Source organism: Poromitra crassiceps, assembly GCF_964638095.1.
Source record: "Poromitra crassiceps genome assembly, chromosome: 1".
NCBI classification, from domain to species: Eukaryota; Metazoa; Chordata; class Actinopteri; order Beryciformes; family Melamphaidae; genus Poromitra; species Poromitra crassiceps.
The window spans coordinates 38,960,768-38,985,767 of NC_139623.1; the positions used below are offsets into that span (position 1 = coordinate 38,960,768).

A 25,000-nucleotide genomic window follows, 5' to 3' on the forward strand; every position below is an offset into this window, starting at 1 on the left:
TAGCAGTTGTAGCTTGCATTATGCTTCCATGGATCATACTACAGATATTGATGATAATTTTATACCTATGTTTTATTCTAATTTATAACTCTGCTCTGAGACTGTCTCTGTATGTAGACCATGCATCGGGCGATGCTAAAATCCTAGTGTGATGTTTAATTGTGCTTTTGTGTGTGTGAGTAAAACCTTTTGATTCTGTCATTTCTCTGCGCCTATCCCTGGTCTGACCTTAATTATGTGATTCCACTGCTATGTGTTTGATAATGGCGTATTTGTGTGCCCGGTTGAACGTGTTGTATGTTTTGTGCTCCTAATATTATGAAATTAATTTCAACAGTATAAGATATTAAGTGCAAATACATGCATGAAAGTATTAATAAAGTCTGTAATACAGACTTTAACAGGGTGTGTAAAACGGCAGCAGTAGTAAAGGTAGTAGAAGATATTGAAACCAAAAAGAGAATGTCAAATAGGTATATGACATATGTTTGATGATGTCATCTCTGTGCGCCCACCACCCACAGCTGGACCTGTGGTATGTGATCCTGAACGGGGCAGTGGAGATCAGCCACCCCGAGGGAAGAGTGGAGACTCTTTGCATGGGGAACAGCTTCGGCATCTCTCCCACACTGGACAAACAGTTCATGAGCGGAGAGGTTCGCACCAAGGGGGACGACTGCCAGGTGAGGAAGAGAGACAAGTACTTGCATCGCCCTCGATGCGTTTGTTAGCGAAGCTAGGAGTGTGTGGCAGCGTTTCGTTATTCTGCTTAAGAGAGAGTGATGATGATCCATTTGAAAAACTTACAGAAAATATAATAGAAAAATCTGAAATGTTTTCTGAAATGTATATTATGGAGGTTGTTAGGGCTGCAACTAACAATAATTTTCATTATCAATTAAACTGTTGATTATTTTCTCGACTAATCAATTAGTCGTTTTGACTATTTGGTCTATAAAATGTCACAAAATGGTGAAAATCGATCACTTTTTCCAGAAAGTCCAAGATGACATCCTCAAACTTCTTCTTTTGTTCTCCTGACCAACAGTCCACTGCCAAAAGATAATCAGTTTACTGTCATGAAGATTAAAGAAACCAGAAATTATTCACATTTGAAGTAATGCGAACCGAAATCTTTGAAATTAGTGCAGTATTAACCAAGATCGCTTCAGTTGGCAGCCACTTTTCCCACATGCCCCTACTGCAGTAGGTGCAGCAGCACTACTTTTTTCTCCATCCAGTCTCCATTTCTCCAAACTGGGACCTCGCTGGCTGCATTCTACACAAGTACTTCATACAAGCCCACATGAAAGATTAAACAACTATCGCTTTGGAATCATCTGATCCTGTCAGTGGTAAAAACAAGCTCATTTACTGTAGTGCAGTAAGGGCATGTGGGAAAAGCAGCTGCCAACTGATTTCTGTTCACATTACTTAGTTATACATAAAGAAATATGAAAATAGAGTCCAGGTTGAAAAATACCAAAATTCCTTAATACGGTAATTAATAATTTCCTTTTCCTCCTTTAAGAAGCTGAAACGAAAGAATTGTTGTTTTTTTCTTAAAAATTAGTCTAAACGATTAATCAATTATTTAAAAACAAGGTTTGTGATTAATTTTCTGATGATCGACTAATAGATTAATCGACTAATCATTGCAGCTCTAGTGAATGATGTATGAATATTTTATTTTCGTGTCATGCCACTTTGTGGCCCATCCCATACGGGATTATATGACACCTCAAGATACACAAAAACAATACACAAAAACCACATCTAGTGGTTGTTTGCAACCACACACATCATTGCACCTCTGAATTTAGACTTCTTCATCTCCTTGGAGAATCACAATGGCATAATTTTTGTTATTCCTTCAAAAATATGGCATCATGGATGCCGGTTCCCAGGTCCAGTGTACGTGTTGCCATGGAGCAGTGTTTTTCTCAGATTGTCTGATAACATCCTTTTAGCAGCGTCTCTTTTGTCTCACGTTTGGTTCTTAGTCAGCGCTTAAGAGGAAGCCAGTCTTAATATAGATCTAGCAGTTGTAAAAGCAGCTACTGGTGGTTACAGCCCCTCTCTCAGGCTCCAAACTGCCCAGTTCCTCCACCATACACATCATTTCCTATCTGCAGACAGACACACAGGAAGTTACAGAGCTAGCTTGGCGAGGCGAGGCGAACCAAGAAAGTGGTGATTTAGTGAAGGGAAGCATCACAAGTGACGGTGCTGCGGACAAGTAGAGGAGCACGGACGGCCGGAGAGTCACGGCACATTCTGTTCCCTGCAACATTATGGGGAATCAGTGTAGCTCTGTACTGTAGTGAAGGATACTTTTGCCAGTTGGCTCATTGAGTTTTTTTGTGATTGTTGCGATAAAGAATTGCAGCAGCTTTTCTCAAATATTGCAATGGAATTTCTGAAGTTTTATGTGATTTTTGTTTTTGCTGTAAAATTGCAGGAACTGTCAAAAATTGCAAGTTGAGGAATCTGTTTTGCCATTTTTAGAGAGAATCGCGGGAATTTTGAAAAATTGCAAGCCCCTGCAAATAATGAGGAGATTGGTTGAATTTGCATTAATTATTGCGATCGCAGAATCGCAATTTCCTGGGATTTAATGGGATTTTAGTTCGGGAGGGAAAGAGAGCGTGGTCGGACCTTCCTCCGTTCGTCCGCCCGTCCCTCCATGCCTCTCTCTCCCTGCCCCCATGGCTCGGTCGATGCTGCTGTTGGAGCACCCGGCCATGGTTCAGAGTAACGTCTTCCTCTACTACAAGTTCACCCGCTGTCCCCATGTCGTCCTCGACCAGTTCGTCTGCATCGCCCAGGAGGACTACTGGCGCATCCTCAACCACGTGGAGAAGAACACGCACAAGGTGGAGGAGGAGGGCGAGATCGTGATGGTGAAGGAGCACCGCGAGCTCGACCGCAGCGGCACCAGGAAGGGCCACATCGTCATCAAGGTGAGGGCGACGACGGTGTCTGTGATCCTTTCATAAAATAATTTTGAAGAAATTCCAAACTGGAAGGACATAACGAAAATTGGCTGACCTTGAGCTTGACTGAGTTTGTACCTCTCCTGTATATACATTGTTATGAAAGTGCGTGGGTAGAAGAGGGATGTTTTAAAGCCATCCAAGATAATAAGTGAGAAAGGCACAGTGCCAAAATAGGCCGGTTCTCTCCATGGCCATCCAGATTTGTGCATGGACTTTTGTACTTTTATATTTCAGCTAATGATAATGAAATGTGTAAGTTATTTCTGCTTTATTAGATCAGAGAGCATGCAGTGAGTGTCATGGGAACAACGGGGTAGTGGGAGGATAACTTGAGTCCAAAATGGGAAGTGTTTTGAGAGGGATGAACTGGGATGCCATTCCCTTCCCATCAGTAGCACATAGTGTCAGCACATGCCAGAGATGGGGACTTGGACTTGAGTCGCACTTAAGTCACACACACAGTGACTTGAGACTTGACTTGAGACTTGTCCTCAAAAAAGAATTTTTTGGGTTTGGGACTTGTGAACAATCTTTATTTTTCTTTAATTTATATACAGATCCTTTCCAAAAAATTTGAATATCATGGAAATATCATGGCATCAAGGCAGTATTTAAAGCAAAAGGATTCCCGACCAAGTATTGAGTGCAGGCATGAACATAACTTTTCAGAAGATCGACATTTCTGTTTTGAAAATACTGGTTTTTGATTGGTTTTATGTGATATTTAATTTCTTGAAATACTGTTTTGGGGGGTTTTATGAGCTGGAAGCCAGACTTATGCAAAGTTAAACAAATAAATACTTGAAATACTTTACTTTGTGTGTAATTAATCTAATCTATCATCTATGAAAGTTTCACTTTTTGAAAGGAATTATGGGAAAAAACTAACTTTTCCATGATATTCAAATTTTTTGGAAAAGATATGTATATTTTTTGGTGCATTAACATTAAGGACATGTCTAATGTCATCTCTAATCATTGCTGCTACTGTATTCTAATAGATAAGGAATTAGGATAATACAGTACATGCTTTGAATTCCTTAGTTTTAGTTATGCAGTGTTCTAAGCAGACTGGATGGCATCTAGCAGATGAGGGAACGCTCATCCATAGGGACTTCAGACTTGACTTGGACTTGCCCCTCAAAGACTTCAGACTTGACTTGGACTTGTGACCAAAGACTTGAGACTTGCCTTGAACTTGCAAAAAATGACTTGTGAGCATCTCTGGCACATGCTGCTCCTTGTTACAATAGGTTTGAAGGGAAAAGCAATGAGTGGCAGCATGGTGTCCTAATGGTTAGAGAGACCGCCTTTTGACCAGACCAGCCCAGTTTGATCCCCCATGTCAGAAAGCATCTGCCCTAAAGTGTGAGCAAGAACCCCCTCTAGTCTCATACAGTAGGTGATGTTCTGTATCTCACTCTGTCCTCTGATCTACCTGGAGGGAGCAGGTGAAGATAATTACCCTACAGGAATCAATCATGTACATTATTACTGTATTTTCAGTTATCATTACAAAATGATGAGTTTAGCCCCGGTAGATTGGATGGAGTCACCGCTGGATGGAAGAGAAGTGAAGTTTGACTTTTGTTAAATAACTTGGATTCAAGCAATAGATTTGGCCCTTGATCACTGGGGAGGTTTGATCTTCAAGGTTGGGGTCAAGCTCAATTGCTAATAAGTGAATAAACCTAACTCCACCCAGAGCTCAACATAACTGGAATAACTAAAATGTTTGTTTTTTTTGTTTTTTGTTTTTAATCATTAAGCACTAAATACACTGAAATGCCTTGGATTGATTTGAAAATCGCCTCATTATAAATTGAACATGTCCTCGCGTATCTTACAGAAACATCGATGCCTTTGCACGGTGTTCTCAGTTGATGGTTTAGAGGCACCGTAAGCACTATTAGTGTTGGCCAGTGAATTAGCTTGTACGTTACACGGCCGCGTGCTCGCTCCAAGGCCTTTCCATCCTCTTCCCGGGCCTCCAGAGGCAGCCAGGTATTGATCGGATAATGGGCCTGAATAATTCTCCTGGCTGCTGCTCCAAGGAAGCCTGCCGACTCCGAAACACGTCCAGTGGACATGAGTCAATTCACAAGTGTTAGCATTTCTGCTTCTGTTTTTGGCTTTGTTCTTTTTGTGTCAGATGAAAACGGATGCCTTTTCTAGTTTCTATTCCCTGTCACATGAATCGTTTCCCCCAGCAACCTCTGCTGTTAGGCAATCAGAGATCTCAGTGAAAACAGAAGTGTTTTATGTTCCGTGGACACTGTGTGGCCTCATTAGGAGTAAGCAAAGGAGTATGAACTATTGCAGCCTCATTTTCTGTGTAAATAGTCTACAATCCTATCAACTTCATTACTAATAGGACTGGGTTAAAAAAAAAATCGATATATCGATATCGAATCGATATTCTTTTGAAGAACTGATATCGATTCATAAATCCCCCTATCGATCTTTTAATATAATGCCTTTTCTCATGGATGCTTGAAGCTTTAACCCCGTTAGGCTCGCGTGGTTTGGTTCTTAGCGCAACGAGATCTCGTAAACATCTGTGACATTTTTAATAATGCACCAGGTTAGAGGGTTCCTTGTACAATTTACAGCATTCTTTCATTGAGAATCGCTTTCCTATCCAAGCAAAATTTGTATTGTACGATATCGAATCATATCGAACTGGAAATCGCATTGAAACGAATTGGGATCTTGTGTATCGGAATCGTATCAAATCGGGAAATGGCGATACCCAGCCCTATTATATAGGTGGTTTCAGGTGGTTTTTCCACCAACAGTAACACGTAACTTCCTTAACACCCCTAGTCAGGTGTCGAAACTGCTTCTGCCAACACTTTTTATTTTTATTTAAGGTATTTTAATACCTTAGTAACAAAAGTGCAGTTTGCATTTGTGTGTGTCAAACAGTCCCGATTTATGCGGGAGTCTCCCGAGTTTTCTCCTGCTGTGCTCCTGATTAGTTCATTTCTCCCGCTAATCTCCTAATTTGTAGGATATGTGTCATGGTACCTGACAACCTAGTCTCGCTTGCCAGCCTCCCTTCCCTTCCGGGAGAGGAGTCTGGCGGCGCTGGCCACCATTATGGAATTGCGATGGGCGACGCTTAGCGGCAGTGCCCTTGGAAAATAGTTTCCAACAAACCAACTTGTAAATTTCTGCCGTTAGCTTGCCAGCTAGTTAGCGTTGTTGTTTTCACTGCGGCGGCAGGGGACTATTTACAACGACACACAGAGAGGAGGGAGCGGAAGCCACTCTGATTGACATGGTCGGAGCCAATGACAGAGCTTCTTAAGCGGGGAGTGGAAATCCAGCCGCGTCTGAAATCGATGCTTCCAATGGGAGAGCAGCTGTAGAGCAGGGGAGGGCTTATGCCAGCAGCCTGCTTCCGTGCCGCCAGACTCCTCTCCCGGAAGGGAGGGGAGGCTGGCCAGCGAGACTACTGGCAACCCAACCCAGAGGCAGTGACGAGTGACGCACGGTGCATAACTGCGTCACTGCACTCGCTCAAGCTCTCGGTGGAGGACCGCAGTCGTACATGTCCCAAGAAGTAGAGTTGCACTGCCAAATTTCAGTGCGAGACCTTCCCGTTTATTTTTTTTCCAGATTTGTTATCCCATTTTTATCCCCCATTAGTGCTAATTTGAATTTATTTATCCTGGTTGCTGCTCCACCCTCTGCCGATCTGGGGAGAGCCGAAACTGGATCCATGCTTCCTCCGAGACATGGGCAGTAGCCAGCCGCTTCTTTTCACCTGACGGGAAGCTTCACCGGTAGGACATAGCACGTGGGAGGATCCCGAACGACCAGAGGAGGCACTACTTCAGCGCCAGGATATTGCATGTTTTTGGTGAGGGGGGTTCCTATACACGAATCCACCAGCCAATTTGTGTAGTCCGCCATCTAGTGACGCCGCCATTACTGCGGTGGCAGGTAGACTGTGCTGATGGCTGTTGCAGACTGCAGTAACGCTATGCCAAATAAATGACAGCGTCATGAGCTGGATTGATGACGTGAGACAGTGGCCCCCAGTTACTGATGAAGGTACTATCTTATTATGGATGGGGATAGTAATTATTCAAATTGTAAATAGCGGAAAAAAGACCACTTAACGAGCCGCATTTCAAGTGACGTTATTGCCGCATTTCAAGTGACGTTATTGTGTAAACATGCTAATGTTAACGTTACTGTAACTAGCTAGCTAGAATAAACAATCAAGTTGCATGTAATCATTGCACACCAATTACATTAGTAAAAATAAAAAAAATACAAATTTGTGTTTTTTATAGGTATTCAAGAGTATTTTATTAATCGCCTGGCTTGTGATGAGCAACAGAATGCCAACTACAGGTCTCTCATAGAGGGTCAAAATGACCTGAACTCGGGATGGATTGGCTAAATATTGCACAATCTACCAGATGATGAACACATCATTCTGAAAGGACCTGTCCGATATTCACAGTCCATCAACAACCATCATAATGTTGACATAACCCATGTCATAATCACTGTTAGCTTAGGCTAGGCAGCTGCATGCCACATTAGCAAACACCATGCGTTTTGCAAGCTATGTTTTGCAAGCTAAAACCTATGTTGAACTATGTCGTTTTGCAAGCTATGTAGCCTATGTTCCCCACCATAGAACACGGTGGGGAAAATGACGTTAGCAAACATGCTTAACATTGACACCAAAGACAAACAAGCCGTGGAAGCACAGAGGCGAACTTCTACCATATTCCATATCTACTGACACTCTCAATGTTTGCACTTGATAATTTTTGTGATGTAAATTTTAGATGCTCACTTCTGATCACATCTTTTGTACATGTATGTTTATTTTATCATTAGCGGTATTTATTTTACTGTGAGTTATGAATTTAAGACTAAAAAAGTACATCCTTGTATTTATTCTATTAATTTGTGGTGTAGGGGGGTGGTGGTGGTATTGGGGTTACATTGAGGATAAGCCATTCACCGATACCCCAAATCTCCCTCTTTTTAACAGCCCAATGTTGGCAGGTATGGTGTGTGTGTATGCGTATGTGTGTGTGTGTGTTTGTGTGTTTGTGTGTGTGTGTGTGAGTGTGTGTGTGTGAGTGTGTATGCGTGTGTGTGTGTGAGTGTGTATGCGTGTGTGTGTGTGTGTGTGTGTGTGTGTGTGTGTGTGTGTGTGTGTGTGTGCGTGCGTGTGTGCGTGCTTGTTGATGGGTGGCTGACTGCTCCATTTGATATCTGCATCTTTCTAGTTGATGTCCTTGACTCCTTGTCACTTTTATGATTAATGTGGACATAATTTATTCAAATATGTATGTGCGCGTGTGCTTGTGCACATCCTTGCTTGTCTGTATGTATGTGTGCGTGTGTGTCAATGCTTGTCTCTGTGTGTGTGTGTGTGTGTGTGTGTGTGTGTGTGTGTATTGTGTGATTGTGGGTATCTACAGTATGTCTATGTGTGTTTGTGTGTGCTGTGTTTCCCTGCTGCCTTACTTCCATGTGTTGTGTGTGTGTGTGTGTGTGTGTGTGTGTGTGTGTGTGTGTGTGTGTGTGTGTGTGTGTGTGTTGTGTGTTTATCCCAAGCCCCAACCCCTCCCACTTTCCCTTGAAGTTGCGGAAGTGTTTGTTTAAGCTGTAATTCCTCAAATGGCCACTTGAGGCAGGGCTCAGGAGTCCCGTTGTTCCTGTTTAAATGCCCAACTTTCTACCTGTAATTAAACATATTTACAGCATGGGCCTTATCACGGTTTTGGTCTATATAGCTAATTTCACCTTTTCATAACATGTGTGGGGGGGAAATATATGTTATAACTCGCCCGTTTACATTTGATAAGGGTTTAAAGTTATGCATAATTAAGGGGGTGTCCAAGTGAGTGAGGGGCGCTGCTCTGCTGAGCGGCCACAGCCCAGACTGTTTGCTGTGCTGTTGCTATGCTAACGTTAGGCTGACCTGGCGGTCGCGTTTGTGGTCTTGCGGTCTTTTTGTCAATATTGGACAGTAAACATGCCTTCTTGCGATGCAGTTGGTTGTATTAACCGTACCTCAAAGAAAGGTGGTTTCCACTTTTTTTCGGTGAGTGAATGAAGTTGTTGGTGGTCACTGCTAACGTTTGACCATGGACTGTAAATAGCCTTTTACATAGCCATCTGTGCTAATAATGCTAGCATAACATCCTTTTCACACACAGAATATATACCGAAATGCTAGACTTGATCATGGACTTAATGTTAATCAAAAACGGCCGCACTCATAACGTTAAGGTGTGTTTGACCTGGTGTTGTCTGCGGCCGGGGCAGATCAGGAAGTGAAATGAAACGGTTTGCGGCAGCCACTTCGGCCATAACCACAAAATAACAAAATAACTTCCAAACAAACTGTTAGAATATAACGAGAGATGTTCGCAAGAGTAGCAAGCCCCTGGATGTAGTGAGCATGGCGTTCTCCTTGTTTATGGTCTGTTGCTAGGCAGAGCGAAACGGTTGAAGGCAGGCAGCTGCCGTAAACCGTTTCGTTTCACTTGCTGGTCTATCCCGCCCGCCGGAAGACTCTATAATCAAGGCTCTATAATCAAGGCTCTATAATCATCAAGAGAGCGATCTCCGATTCACACGGCTTTGGTCTCAGCTACTATTATAGGTAAGATGTGATGCATCAATATTACATTTAGACTGTTTAATAACAATCGAAAATCTTGCTCGTAGCTGCTTTAAGACCAGATTGTCAATAAACGATCTTCGACTTTCGATAATAAAAGTCGATCTTGATAATAAAAACGATGATTCGAAAATTCGAAATTCATTGCCCATCCCTAACATACATGTACTGTATGTTTGACACCCTAGGGCACCCCGGAGCGTCTGATCCTGCACCTGGTGGAGGAGCCATCGGTGGTGGACCCCACCTACATCGAGGACTTCCTGCTGACCTACAGGACCTTCCTGTCCAGTCCCATGGAGGTCGGCAAGAAGCTGCTGGACTGGTTCAAAGTCGACAACCTCCGAGACACAGTGAGTGTTCAGGGTTTTTCCTGCAGAGAGGCATTTTTGGCGACCTTTAAAGAGGTTTTAGCCACCCCCCCACCCCCCCCTTCAAAGTTAAAGTCACATTTGTACAGTACGTTGTTTGAAACTTGGGGTGCTGTGAAAACACATTACTCCATAATCTCTGACAGAGATTGATAGATTTGTGTTCAGGATAACTCTATACACTAACTGCATGATTGGACTGATCATGCTTACTGCCGTGCGTAGTCACCTCCCAAAGACCCATTCTGAGCCAGGAAAGACCTGTGCGTGGGTGTGTGTCTGAGTGTGTGTGGGTGAGAGTGCGTGCGTGCGTGCGTGCGTGCGTGCGTGCGTGTGTGTGTGTGTGTGTGTGTGTGTGTGTGTGTGTGTGTGTGTGTGTGTGTGTGTGTGTGTGTCTGAGTGTGTGTGTGGGTGAGTGCATGCACGAGTTCATCTCTGTGGCTGCGGAAGTGGAGCGTGAGGTTTGTGCACGTGGATGTGAAAGTGTGTGTGGGTGTGCACATCAAGAAGGTGTGTGTGTATGTATGTGAGAGTTGAGGTGAGAGTGGACAAGAAAGGTCATATGGATTGAGTGGCCTGGACTGGGTAAATGCTTTGTGTGTGTGTGTGTGTGTGTGTGTGTGTGTGTGTGTGTGTGTGTGTGTGTGTGTGTGTGTGTGTGTGTGTGTGTGTGTGTGTGTGTGTGTGTGTGTGTGTGTGTGTGTGTGCGTGTCTGTGTGCGTGTGTGTGCAGAATAAGCTTATGAGTATGTATACTGCGGTGGGAGTGTGTGTGTGTGTGTGTGTCTGTGTTTTGTATACTCAGTTTACAATGTGTGGTTCTATGTGCTCTTATTGTCTCGTGTGTGATTGTTTGTGTTTATGCGTCCTGGTGGAAATGCATGTGTGTGCCGCTCAGCTGGCGATCGATAAGAGTTGAGCTGGCTCAGCTGTCTTTGAGCCTAACAGAGATTTGTCAGGGCCAGACACTCCCATAGTACATCACTGATTTAGCCTAACATTAGTCTTGTGCTGTCAATAGTCTTCTATGGGGTTGTCACTCGGCCTCATCATCTTTGGCCCCGTTAAAGGCGAGCCAAACCTGTTGAGAATTGAGAGTATGGAAAGAGAGAGAGATACTGATAGGGCTTTCGCACCGGCAGGGCTCCGTGCCGGTTCCGGTTCTGGTTCCAGAACCCTAAGTTGAACCGGCCGGCGCGTTCAGACCGAAAAAATAATTGGTTTGGAACCTGAAAAGTTGGTTCTCAGCGGAACCAAAATTTAGTTGGTTTTTCCTTGGGAACCGTGACATCATCAGTGGGCGTGTCTCATTCTAGGCTGTGAAAACGAGCAGGAAGGAGAAGAAGGCAGTGACAGAAAAATGGAGAAAAATAATTTGCAGTGGTCTCCTGAGGAAACCAAATGTTTAGTGGCGATTTGGGCATCTACCGAATCTCAAGAAAAGCTAGAAAGCAGTACAAGAAAGAGCAAGTCGTATGCCGAACTTGCGGAAGAGATGGCCATGGCTGGGTTCACTCGAACGCCAGACCAAATAATTAATAAACTTAAAAAACTGAAGAAGGACTCCCGAATAATGTCCTCCCACTTTGGTTCCGCTTAAACTGGTGTGAACATGGGCTGGTTCGCCAGAAAGCACCAAGGTTCTGAGACTCCAGAACGAGCCAGAGCCAGAACCAGAACCGTGTCTGTCTGAAAGCGGTATGAGTGACATGAGAGCGAGAGAGTGTGGAAAGAGAGAGAGATGCAGAGCGACATGAAAGAGACAGTGTGGAAAGCTTTTGTACAGAGGCATGTTTTTGTTTTTACGTCTTCATATTATACTTGCAGTTATCTAGGCAATGTTGAATTCTATTAGTGAACAAATAGGTAACATGTAACATCACATTAGCATTATATTCACCAAATCTTGCTTCAAACGGCCCGAATTTTTCGGTGCCGACCTTTGGTCGCCGGCATGTGTGTCCGCGTGTGTTGGCCTGGCCTGCATGGTATCTAATGCCCGGCCTGAATTATGGTCCCAGTCTGCCCCCGTTATCTGTGTATGCATACCTGCTAACTGATTGGATTATTGAATGTAGTTCCGGTTTGATTGTATTTATACGCCATTTCCGCCTGACTCAGCACAACGCTGCTGAAGGCTACCTGCTGAAAAGCGTACGTTGTTTGCTGCTGTACTAAACCTTATTAAACACATAAATGACATTCTAGAGTGCTGGCCTTTTCTCCCTGTTACGTTTCTACCTTGGCCCTGCACCTTGATTTACTTTATTTTGGAGTGTGCTCGCTACTGCTGTCGTTTGACAATTGTATCGTGAGCCATGTATCGTGATACGTATGGTAGCATGAGGTCCTTGCCAATACCCAGCCCCAATCTTAATGTCTTGGGGGAATTTCTTCACAGGGATGGAAAGTATTTGCTTGGTACTGTAAACCATACTGATCATGTGAACTCACATTCTGTTTCCTTCTGCAGTCAGTCTGGCCTTCAGCCCGCCCCTAGCGATTTCCAGAATTTACAACGTGCACGGGCCAATCAGGTACCTGCCTCGCAGTTGACAACGTAACCGGCCAATCTGGGACGCCCGCCGGCCAAACAGTATGCCGGCTCCCGAAGCAACGTGCCGTAATGTTGACGTTAGTAGAGTAAACAAACACAGCCATAAGTGCCGTTATTGCAGAAATAGACAATAACAACAATTAAACAAGAACAACAGTATGCAGCAATGGAGTTTCTCGGCAGGGGGAAAAAAATGTTTTCGACGTTCTACCGAGTGGATCTGTATTGGATTTGGCCACGCTGATTGGCTGAAAAGTAGTCTGCCAAGGCAAGTAGCCCCACCCACTGAAATGGCTGTGGACGGTCTGGAGGTCAGACTGATCCACAGAAGGAAACGTGAGTTCACATGATCAGTATAGTTTTACCAGGCTACAAAAGTATCATACATGACCCGCCAACCGCTAGAACACATTCACCTTCCTCAAATCTCATCAAAGTGACGTGTATTCTTACATAGTGCAAGGTCTTTGAAGAACTGCTTCCATAACTATTACTAACCGAGTACTTTCCTCAACGCTCTCATCAAAGCCACTTGTACTCCCACATAGTGCAAGGTCTTTGAAGAAGAACTGCAGAATTGAAGTGAAACATTGAGGGGAACTGCATATAAAGACGTGTGACGTGTGTCTACCCTGAATAAAGCTCTCATTGTGTGTCCAGGTGACGAGAATAGTGCTGCTGTGGGTCAACAACCACTTCAACGACTTTGAGGGCGACCCGGCCATGACGCGCTTCCTGGAGGACTTTGAGAAACTTCTAGAAGCCACAGTAAGATCAAATTCGTGCACGAGTTGTTTTACAGTGTACTGTAGTTTAGTTTTAGTTCAGTTCTTGCTTTGCATTGCACCCTTCTTCAACAGAACATTTGAATCCAGTTCTAAGCATTCGCAAGCGATTGCTCTCCAAGTTGTTTTTCTTCCCAAACCTACATAGCACACTTTTGAACAAAAAACATTTTCAATGCAGCGCTCCTCGTGCTCATCCGTCTGCTTTTCTGACTCTCACTTTTCTCACTCCTTTTCTCACTCCAGAAAATGAAGGGTCACTTGCGGCTGTTGAACATAGCGTGTGCAGCCAAGGCCAAGTGGAGGCAGATCACTCTGCAGAAGGCGTCCAGGGAGTCACCGCTATACTTCAGCCTGCAGGGCGGCAGTGAGAGGGGCTTCGGCATCTTCGTGGAGTCGGTGGAGGAGGGGAGCAAAGCCGCAGAGGCAGGACTCAAACGGGGAGATCAGGTGAGAGGACATGTGGTACCACACTGATATCATATAGGAACTTGTGTCGTAACTGGGGAGCTAGTTAACATTATCTTAATCTAGCATCCTCATGTTTGCTTCCATTTATTTATACAACTTCGAATAAAACCTTTCTGACAAAATACATTTGTTTTGATTGAGAAAGACTGCTCAGCTGGGCCTCGTATCTCTTGCATTTATTGTGACAAATTGTAATACCATACAATAAACTGTTGCAATTTTACTGTTACAATGTTACAATATTATATGATATGATATGATATAGTTGCTTTGTCTCGATATAATAGTAGTGGTGTGAAACCTTACAAGTTGGATTGCCCATACAGTAGATGATGAAAAATTGCCTTGGACTTCAGTTGGAAAAAAGTCACATTGTAAACATCAATTTAAGTCCAGGAAGATGAATGCTAATGCTAGTCATGTGCAGTTGTGTCATATTCAGAATAGTCATGCACTTGGACCACTTTGAGGTTTTAGCTCATATCGTCACATGACCTGACCAGTGGACTCCACATCAGCAGTCTTCTTCTCAGGTGCTGATGTGACAGTGAGGATAAACTGAGTCAACAAAATGTGGCCGTGGTAACACCGTCCGTGCAAGAGGCTTTTATTTTCTCTGGCCAAGATTAAAACTGTGTTCTTGACTCATTGTTGAGATCCTGTAGCAGGAATTGCCAAGTAGCCAAGATTGTCCATTTTAATTCTGTTTAATTGCAATTCAATTGTATTGTCATTCCACCTTACACAGGTGCACAGTGAAACAAATAACATTTACTTTGGGTAGGAAGGTCCAATATCCAAAAGTGTTTGTTTGGTGAACAAGATGTTTCTATGGTCATTAGACACAGTAGACACATTGACAAAACATCATAAAAATAACAGAAACACTCTTGTGTTGTTGGACCCCATTCGTGGCGTTCTCCCTGTTCTGCGATTACTAACATGTTGTCGTTTTAGTGAGTTAACAACATAGCTCGCTGGCAAGTGGCGATTAGGTAGCATTTATCTTCTCATTCAGTTCTGTTATAGTTTTGTGATCTCCTCTTGTTTCAGATAATGGAGATCAATGGTCAGAACTTTGAGAACATCTCCTACTCCAAAGCTGTGGACATCCTGAGGAATAACACACACCTCTCCCTCACTGTCAAAACTAACATATTTGGTGAGATATTTCGTCAATATGCACACAGTATGTGTTTGCTAGAACAATAACTGACAGGACCTACAGTAAGCTAAGTTCCGAAGTCTTCCCAAGCAACACAATTCCATGAAAACATCTATCTACTCACACACACACACACACACACACACACACACACACACACACACAGACACACACATACACACACACACACACACACACACACACACACACACACACACACACACACACACACACACACAAATAAAAAAGAAAGGAAAGAAAGGAAAAAAGAAAATCAGTGTGTGTTGAGTTCAGCCAAAGTGATTTCAAGTTCATCCATTCAATCACTGCCTGTAAGAGAAATGTAACTTTGCGACAGAGACTAACCAATCCTCTCTCTCCTCTCCTCCTTCCACCTTCCAGTCTTCAAAGAGCTCCTGAGCAGGATCGTGCACGAGAAGAAGAACGGCGGTCCACACATCCCAAAGATCCAGGAGAAGAAAGGCAACCGCTTCTCCATCCCCGACCTGCCCGGAGACATGGAGTTCCCCACCGACCACAAGAGCACCAGGAAGATGAAGGCCAACACGGTGTCAGGAGGACGCAACAAGATCAGGAAGATGCTGGAGAAGACGCGCTTCAGCATCCTGCCACCCAAACCATTCAGGTGAGAGGGTATGAGGAATACTGCTACCACAGGTCTTCAGAGATAGGCAGATTGCAGTTTCATGGCCACCAAAACGATTTAGAGAGGCAGATTTGAGCTTATGGCCATCAATGTTATTGAGGTATAGGTGTGTTTCAGTAAACCATTCAGGTATACACATATCCCAGTCTCATAAGTAAGGGGACTGTGCATTTGGTGTCTTTTACCCGAAACTGGAACAGTCTTTCTCTTGATATAAAATCGCAGATCTTTTTTATTTTTTATCTTTGAATTATTTCTATTCCCTTGTTTGCAATGGCTCTTGAGCATTTTTCATGGGCGGCCACATGAGAAACCCAGATTGTTGCCGAGGGCCGAACAAATATTATCATGCCGTAACCCAGGGATGGGCAACTTTGATGATGCAGAGGGCCAAAAAAGGGCTGGGGACCGAACGGCACCTGCGTGAAAAATTTTGGGCATTTGAAGACAGGTTTAGAGGAATAACTAGTTTTAAATTAACACTTGTGATGTCATTATTCAGTCTTAACCACCAATATTTGATCCTTTTCTCACTCACTCCTATGTCACCACCTGCTCTCCCTGCAGGGCTTGAAATTAACTTTTTTAACCACCTGCCAATATGGCTGCTAGATTTTAAAGTTACCAGCCATTTAGAATTTTCACTAGCCAAAATGTTTTTCTTGAAATAAACCAGAATATGAGTGGGTTAATTTAAGCATACAGTAAGTATCAGTAAGTGGCCCGGGATTCTCAAAGCCTATGTTGAGGGTCACACGAATAAAAATGCACTCTTGAAGCTAAATAAATCCAAAACCAATGAGTTAATTATTAAAATTTGTACTTATGTAGAACAGTAATTTCTTACACATGAGATTGCTTTTAGCCTTTTAGTCATAAAGATGATTGAAACATATTCCATATTCCAGACTGAAATGTTATAACAGAAGTGGAGTATTGGCCAGAATGACATGAACATTTGGACACTTATTCAGCGGGTATCTTGCATGTTGCGTTCAGGTACACTGTAAAAAAATATATATATATATTTATTTTTTCAATTCCAGCATGGGCCACACAGGGGGCCGCCAGGTGCCCAGGTCTGCTCTTGAGGCTGGTATTTGTTGTTTGTTGTCTGGTACTCACTGGTTGTGGTCTATGTGATATGTGTTCTTGTGTTTTTATTGTAGTTTTTTATTGAGACACGATTGTAACCTCAGTCCCACACAGGGCTTCACATAAAGCAAAACTTGAATAAGGAAAAAAGTTCAAACTCAAAAAGATACTTTCACACATTGGAGGAAGAAAGGAAAAAAGTATATAAACTTTATTAAATAAAATAAATATATTTAATATATATATATATATATATATATATATATATATATATATATATACATATATATACATACAGTGTATACTGTATACATACATATACATATATTTATACATATATACATACAAATCTCTCACCGTTCCCTCCGCTCCTCCACCAGTGCAGGACGCCTCGCCCTTCCTGCGCTACGGGGGCTCAAAAGTCGCTCATCCCGTTCGCGACTCTTCTCGTCCCTGGCACCTCAATGGTGCTATGTATACCTATGTATACCTATGTCCACCTTCGGTCAGGACGGCCGAATCACTGCCAATCCTTCGGAAAAGACTAAAGACACACCTTTTCAGGCTCGATCTGGGCCCTTCTTGAACTAGCATCTTTCTCTCTCTCTCTCAAAAAAAACTTTACCACTACTCCTTCAGAAGTTGTAGCTGTCATAGACTGTGTTGCATAGTTGATTGCTCTATTGCTGACAAAAATGTGTTTATTGTAAGTCGCTTTGGATAAAAGCATCTGCCAAATGACGTAATATATATATATATATACACAGTGTATATATATATATATATATATATATATATATATATATATTTAAAATAAAATAAAATAACTTTGCCTGGGCACTTGCTTACTTTTGGTTTGTTTAGTTTATGTATGCTCATTCTGCGCTTGCACTCATCGTAAGTTACTGTGGTGGATAAGTGTCAGCCAGATTTCCGAAAACCTACAATGCAACATCATCATTACCATCATCGTCCGTAAACCGCCCGTTGTACTCGCAGCATCTGCAGCCATTGAAAGTAATTGTGCAGATAGAGGCTCACATTCAATATTCCGCCCATAACGTGCTATTACAGACTTGATTTCATTTCATCATTTCATGCTTCCCCGGGCCTCATTATACGCCATATTGTGTCAGCACCAGCGAGAGAAGATGCGCTTCTGGCCCTGTTAATTACAGAGCTAACTGTTGGCATGGCTCTCACGTACTGTAAACACACACACACACACACACACACACACACACACACACACACACACACACACACACACACACACACACACACACACACACTCACTCACTCAAGTACACTGCATCTCTCTCTCCCCTCCATCAGCTTCCAGCTCTGTGGCGATTGTGTCCACAGAGCCACACAGTATGCATGAAAAGTGAATGCGCTCTGTCTCATAATGCCATGCACTATCACACAGCCATTGAGCCGACGCGGCGCGCGGCTTCCAAAGACTCGTCGCGTCGCTCCGTTTATCAACCAAACGAGAGGCCTTTCACAGCACTTTTATTTTGCCCGGTCGCCACCGTTCAAAACCGCTCTTTGATTCATAAAAGGAAATTGACGACTGATTAAAAGGACCGGAGATGAGGTGGAGTGATACGGGTCAATCGGGCCTGTCGTAGGATGCAAAATTGAGGTGAGGCAGTGTAGATGCATAAACATCCCCAGTGGTTTATAAGGAGTTGTGTCTTCTGGATGTCCTGTGTGTACGCATATGTCCAGGCTGTTAAGACAGAGTATGATTTAACACAATAACAAAGTACTGTTTTAAACCCTTCCCTCGCCCCGTTTTTGTCCCTCATCCTCTCTGGGACAAGCTCACATTTTGCCAAAGCACGTATCTGCTCACTGTCATGCCCAAGGACATATTGGCTGTCCCAAGAATCGAACTATGGACGGTCGCCCTCTCTCGCTCTCTCTCACCGAAACGCTACATCTTTGAATGCTTTAGCGTCCTTCTTAAATGTCTGCCAAGTTACCTTGTTTAAATATTTCAACTCTGCCTGCTCTTACCTGGCTTTTACGCACACAAATCCACTCTTCTCTCTTTTCTTGGCCGACATTGCGCTCTGTTTCAGGCATGGATTTTATATGACAAGGACAGTCTGACAAAGTATAAGAAGGCACTTTGCAATAGGCGACGGACTCATTTTTCTGCCAAATTAAGATGCGTGTGCCTGAGTGTATGTCTTTGCACACACAACATATTGACCACCCCAGTTGATTTACAATTCCCCAGATTGGAAAGCAATAGACAGAGGAATTAGCCTCCAGTTAGTTTGTCTCAGACAGAAATGGAGGTGATTTAGTGCGATGACAATAACCTGATGTCCCCTGATGCACTTCCATTTTCTCAACCTCTGCGTGATTCATTTGATGTGCTAAACCTTTGGCGCGTATCGGGCAGTAATCCAGAATAATTATTGTTGAACCCCAGTGATGTTGTCTATTTTTGGCTCAATAGAGAGGTGCTGGTTAAGCAGGAGAAGAATGGATAATTCCATTCTACATCACCCAGCACGACAGCACCCTTACTTAGCCATTGTCCAAGTCTGATATTTTACTGCCTGCTCATTTCTAGTGCTGCTGTTGCTGCACGTCGGAGAGGAAATGTTGAGAAAATTCGAACTTTCGTCTATGAAGGAACGCTATGTAGGAACGTCTGACCAAGCCGGAGGTACTCGGGAATTGAACCCGGGTCTCCACGGTGGAGTGTGCTTTTACCTCTACACTACCCAGCCAGAGACCCGCATAAAAAAATCTATTGATTCACCTCAACCTCATCCACCCGCCAAGCTTAAAGAAATGTGGTATTTCTATACAAGAGAAGGTCAAAGTGAAGCAGCTTTGTATCTGTTCTTGTATGTCTGTTCTTGTTCCGAGGCACACCGTCGATACTGTAACTGTGTGCCTTGGAAAGTGTAAGTAAGGGAGAAGTCTGCTGCAGCATGGAAAACCACTACCGCAGTCAATGATGTCATCCTGAGGTATTTACTGCTACAGTACTGACAGATCATCTCAGGTGGATTTCTTTGGTTGTGCACAAGGTGGATTTCCTCACTTATCCGTTCCCCTCCTGTCACTTGCTATATTTGAATCTGTGTTGGAGTTTTGTTACTTACATATTTTCGTCTAATTCTCTGTATTCTTCTTTGGCTACTGTATATTCTGTCGATGTGTGTCTGTGTTGTCTGTCTGCTGCTGTTTTCTCATGCTTTTAAATGTGGTCTCTCTCCCGTCTGTCTCCGCTGCTTCAGGGGCCTGTTTGGGTAAGACCTCTTGTGCAACTCCCCATCCTCCAGCCATCCCATGCAGTTTCCATCGCAGACAAACACACAGCAGGCAGGCAGCCACACAGAGCGCTCACTAGCACCACCAACCTTCAGCAACATGACCAGAGGACTGTATCACACAGAGCGCTCACTAGCACCACCAACCTTCAGCAACATGACCAGAGGACTGTATCACACAGAGCGCTCACTAGCACCACCAACCTTCAGCAACATGACCAGAGGACTGTATCACACAGAGCGCTCACTAGCACCACCAACCTTCAGCAACATGACCAGAGGACTGTATCACACAGAGCAGTCACTAGCACCACCAACCTTCAGCAACATGACCAGAGGACTGTATCACACAGAGCGCTCACTAGCACCACCAACCTTCAGCAACATGACCAGAGGACTGTATCACACAGAACGCTCACTAGCACCACCAACCTTCAGCAACATGACCAGAGGACTGTATCACACAGAACGCTCACTAGCACCACCAACCTTCAGCAACATGACCAGAGGACTGTATCACACAGAGCGCTCACTAGCACCACCAACCTTCAGCAACATGACCAGAGGACTGTATCACACAGAGCGCTCACTAGCACCACCAACCTTCAGCAACATGACCAGAGGACTGTATCACACAGAACGCTCACTAGCACCACCAACCTTCAGCAACATGACCAGAGGACTGTATCACACAGAACGCTCACTAGCACCACCAACCTTCAGCAACATGACCAGAGGACTGTATCACACAGAGCGCTCACTAGCACCACCAACCTTCAGCAACATGACCAGAGGACTGTATCACACAGAGCGCTCACTAGCACCACCAACCTTCAGCAACATGACCAGAGGACTGTATCACACAAAGCGCTCACTAGCACCACCAACCTTCAGCAACATGACCAGAGGACTGTATCACACAGAACGCTCACTAGCACCACCAACCTTCAGCAACATGACCAGAGGACTGTATCACACAGAACGCTCACTAGCACCACCAACCTTCAGCAACATGACCAGAGGACTGTATCACACAGAACGCTCACTAGCACCACCAACCTTCAGCAACATGACCAGAGGACTGTATCACACAGAGCAGAGCGCTCACTAGCACCACCAACCTTCAGCAACATGACCAGAGGACTGTATCACACAGAACGCTCACTAGCACCACCAACCTTCAGCAACATGACCAGAGGACTGTATCACACAGAGCAGTCACTAGCACCACCAAACTTCAGCAACATGACCAGAGGACTGTATCACACAGAGCGCTCACTAGCACCACCAACCTTCAGCAACATGACCAGAGGACTGTATCACACAGAACGCTCACTAGCACCACCAACCTTCAGCAACATGACCAGAGGACTGTATCACACAGAACGCTCACTAGCACCACCAACCTTCAGCAACATGACCAGAGGACTGTATCACACAGAGCGTTCACTAGCACCACCAACCTTCAGCAACATGACCAGAGGACTGTATCACACAGAGCGCTCACTAGCACCACCAACCTTCAGCAACATGACCAGAGGACTGTATCACACAGAACGCTCACTAGCACCACCAACCTTCAGCAACATGACCAGAGGACTGTATCACACAGAACACTCACTAGCACCACCAACCTTCAGCAACATGACCGGAGGACTGTATCACACAGAACGCTCACTAGCACCACCAACCTTCAGCAACATGACCAGAGGACTGTATCACACAGAGCACAGCGCTCACTAGCACCACCAACCTTCAGCAACATGACCAGAGGACTGTATCACACAGAACGCTCACTAGCACCACCAACCTTCAGCAACATGACCGGAGGACTGTATCACACAGAGCACTCACTAGCACCACCAACCTTCAGCAACATGACCAGAGGACTGTATCACACAGAGCGCTCACTAGCACCACCAACCTTCAGCAACATGACCAGAGGACTGTATCACACAGAGCGCTCACTAGCACCACCAACCTTCAGCAACATGACCAGAGGACTGTATCAGTAGATTTCAACATGCAAAACGCTCCCCTTTTCTGCAGAGTCAAGGTGGTCCCTCCACTCCTCCTCATATCCAAACTCTCCAATTATATATTTTTAGTTGCCGCTATGTTTCTATTACAGTCTTCGACCAAATGTAGGGATGGAATCATGCTGTGGAAAACATCAACAAATGACAAGTAAAATACATCAGATGAATTCCGATAGGCACATAGACTTAGAAGCTAGAGAAATATATACAGTACTATGCACGATATGTTGTCTATACCATATTTTGTGCAATCACAATATAATTAATGAATTACTGAACCATTCTTTAACTCATTGAGTGCCATGGACGTCTTTCGACGTCCAATTAAATAGTGACGTAGAGTGCCACGGACGTCTTTCGACGTCCAATGCGTTTTTTGACGGTGGGACGTCGATCAAAGCCTTCCGCATTTCCTGTACAACTATTGTAGCTATTGGAGGTCTATAACCTATTTTACAGAACCCTTAGGTGGCGACAGTGCTCTCCAGGTTAACAGAAAGGCAGAGAAAAACAGAGAATAAGTCGTTGGGGAAACGGAAATCGCATCGCATCCGTATGCATCGATATGCATGAAGCGTTTTAACGTTAGATGTGCCCGCAGCAGCCAATCTGCTCCCACAATTGAGCTCCTCCATGTCCGCTGCAACAGCCCAGGCCATTCGCATGATCAGCCGTGGAGTTATTATTCTCAACTGGAAGCATAGGAGCCGGTGACAAGCACACGCGGAAGGCTGTAAAAAAGCTGAATGTCGCGCACCCTTCACAGTGCAGAGCAAATTCAGCAGAGAGCCACCTCCCATACAGGAGGAGTGTGCAGTTGAGGCGGGGCGGGGCGGGGCGGGGGGGGGGGGGGGGCACGCAGAGCAGCACACAACACTGACCCAGACAGACCCAGGCAGCAGGACAGGGTTGGCAAACGCAAGCCAGAATATCCGATGCCCACCAGCAGCAAATCAAGAAAGCAAAGAAGCTGCAACCAGCAGCGCACGCAGGGGCCAGCGCTGCTGGTTGCAGCTAAAAATATTATTCTGCCAAACAAAATTCCCTGGCCTTCACTGTTTTATTGAAGGAAATTATTTTTGAGGTGTGACTACATCAGAAAATTAGCTTCAGAGTCAGTGATGTGTTTGAAATGTTTAATTTCACAAAAGGGCCATTATCTCAGCTTCTAGAACAAAACTGCTCTTTTTTGTTAAATCAAGCTATCTTCTCCGGCTGATAACTAAAGAACGGAAAATGATATCAATAAACCTGTTTTTGCTGATGATAGAAAAGAGTCTCATCGTTCTTTTTGCGTGTTCATTGTTTACATGGTAATATCACACAATATTCTGTGGGCCTCGAGAAATCACTGAAAAAAGCTCTGAAACTCTGGCACTGGGAGCGTCCGTTCTCCAAAAGTGGCTGGCACTCAATGAGTTAATGATTGTACAGCTCAACACTGAATTGCTTTTTAAAACAGGCCATAATATTATATGCATGGTGTAAAATACAAGCCTGCTTATGATAGTCAATCCCATACTGTATGTGCGGCTAAGTGCATTTTTCACTGTCACCTGCACTCGTCGCCATCATCACATGTGATTTATGTCGCCATCTTGACGTTCCATAATTTGTTACTAAGCGAGAACATTATTAGCCTTACAATGCAAATCAACAGATGGCAAGCTCTGTGCTAGGCTGTGTTCCTCTCAATAGGGCTACATTTCTCCATTACCCTTTTTTATTTACTTTTTGCAATCCCTCACTCTTCCTTTATCTTTTCTTCTGTCTTTATTCTCCTTCCATCTCCCTCTTTTTCCATCTTTTCTCTCCTCTGTTTCTTTCTCCTTCTGGGCTGGTGCTGCAGTACGTATCGACTGGCGACTGGAAGACTACAGCACTCAGCTGTGTTAGAGGAAGCCCTGTGCCAGCCTCAGTACATACAGTACAGAGACACACCTAGAGGGAGGCTACATATGAGGATGCAGGCAGGACAAGACAAACTCTGTCTCAGACGCTCTGTTACGCACACACAACGCGCTCATATCCACATATTAAAAGTGCTGTGTGTGGCATTTTTATATCAGTTGATAATTGCTACATCCAGGTCACAAAGAAACAGAATTTTGAGAATGTCTTGCTTCTGTTATTTGACGTATTTCTGGTTGAGCAGCATGGTGCAGATGGAAAAAGTGGCCAATGTAAACCAATAGGATGTCCATTAGAGAGAGATGGTCATTTGAAGGCAGGCTATAGCCTCTCTTCTAAACTGTCTATGGGTTTGTCCCAGAGGAATGGCCAGCCCCACTAACCAGGCAGTTCATGAAAAGGTTGATGTTTGCGTATCGCTGAGCGGGTAGGGGGTGGGAATCACCAAGGCCCCCCCACGATACGATAATATCAGCATACTTAAGTCACGATAGTACAGTATTGCGATTTTAACAATAGTAACAACTTATAACATTTATTCAACTGCAAAGAGAAAACTTTGCCACCATCTGTTTTATCTAATTAGATAAAGTTTCCAGTCTCTTCATCTCACTTCATCTCACAGCAAAATGGGATTGTCAAGCAGACGGACTAACCAAACCTGTCATAAATCATAAATGTTACGTGCACCCAACAATTTATATCATAAAATACCACGATACTTGGCTTCATGTATCAATATCATATTGTCACAGAAAATATCCCAATCCTATGCTGTATGGACCCCCCCACACACACACACCTTTGTAAAGCCAGGTAGGGATGGTACCTCTCTCTCAGGTCTAGTTTACTCTAGAGAGATGGCTCACTTTTTGCCCAAATGCTGGACACACACACAAAAACGGAGACCTAGATGCTAACACACACACACACACACACACATACACACACACACAGATGTATTAAAAAGCT

General features: G+C 44.1%; 1 protein-coding gene across 1 annotated transcript in view; it reads left to right on the forward strand.

Annotated features, from left to right (window-relative positions):
* The window catches only part of rapgef6 (Rap guanine nucleotide exchange factor (GEF) 6), a gene marked incomplete at its 5' end in the record, with an annotated part of 403,897 nt that overhangs the window by 295,852 nt on the left and 83,045 nt on the right, over nucleotides 1-25,000 (forward strand). Inside the window, 7 exon segments of the mRNA XM_083643176.1 lie at nucleotides 525-683; nucleotides 2,811-2,963; nucleotides 9,855-10,019; nucleotides 13,254-13,361; nucleotides 13,625-13,828; nucleotides 14,903-15,011; nucleotides 15,417-15,660. Coding sequence (XP_083499302.1) covers nucleotides 525-683; nucleotides 2,811-2,963; nucleotides 9,855-10,019; nucleotides 13,254-13,361; nucleotides 13,625-13,828; nucleotides 14,903-15,011; nucleotides 15,417-15,660 — 1,142 coding nt within the window.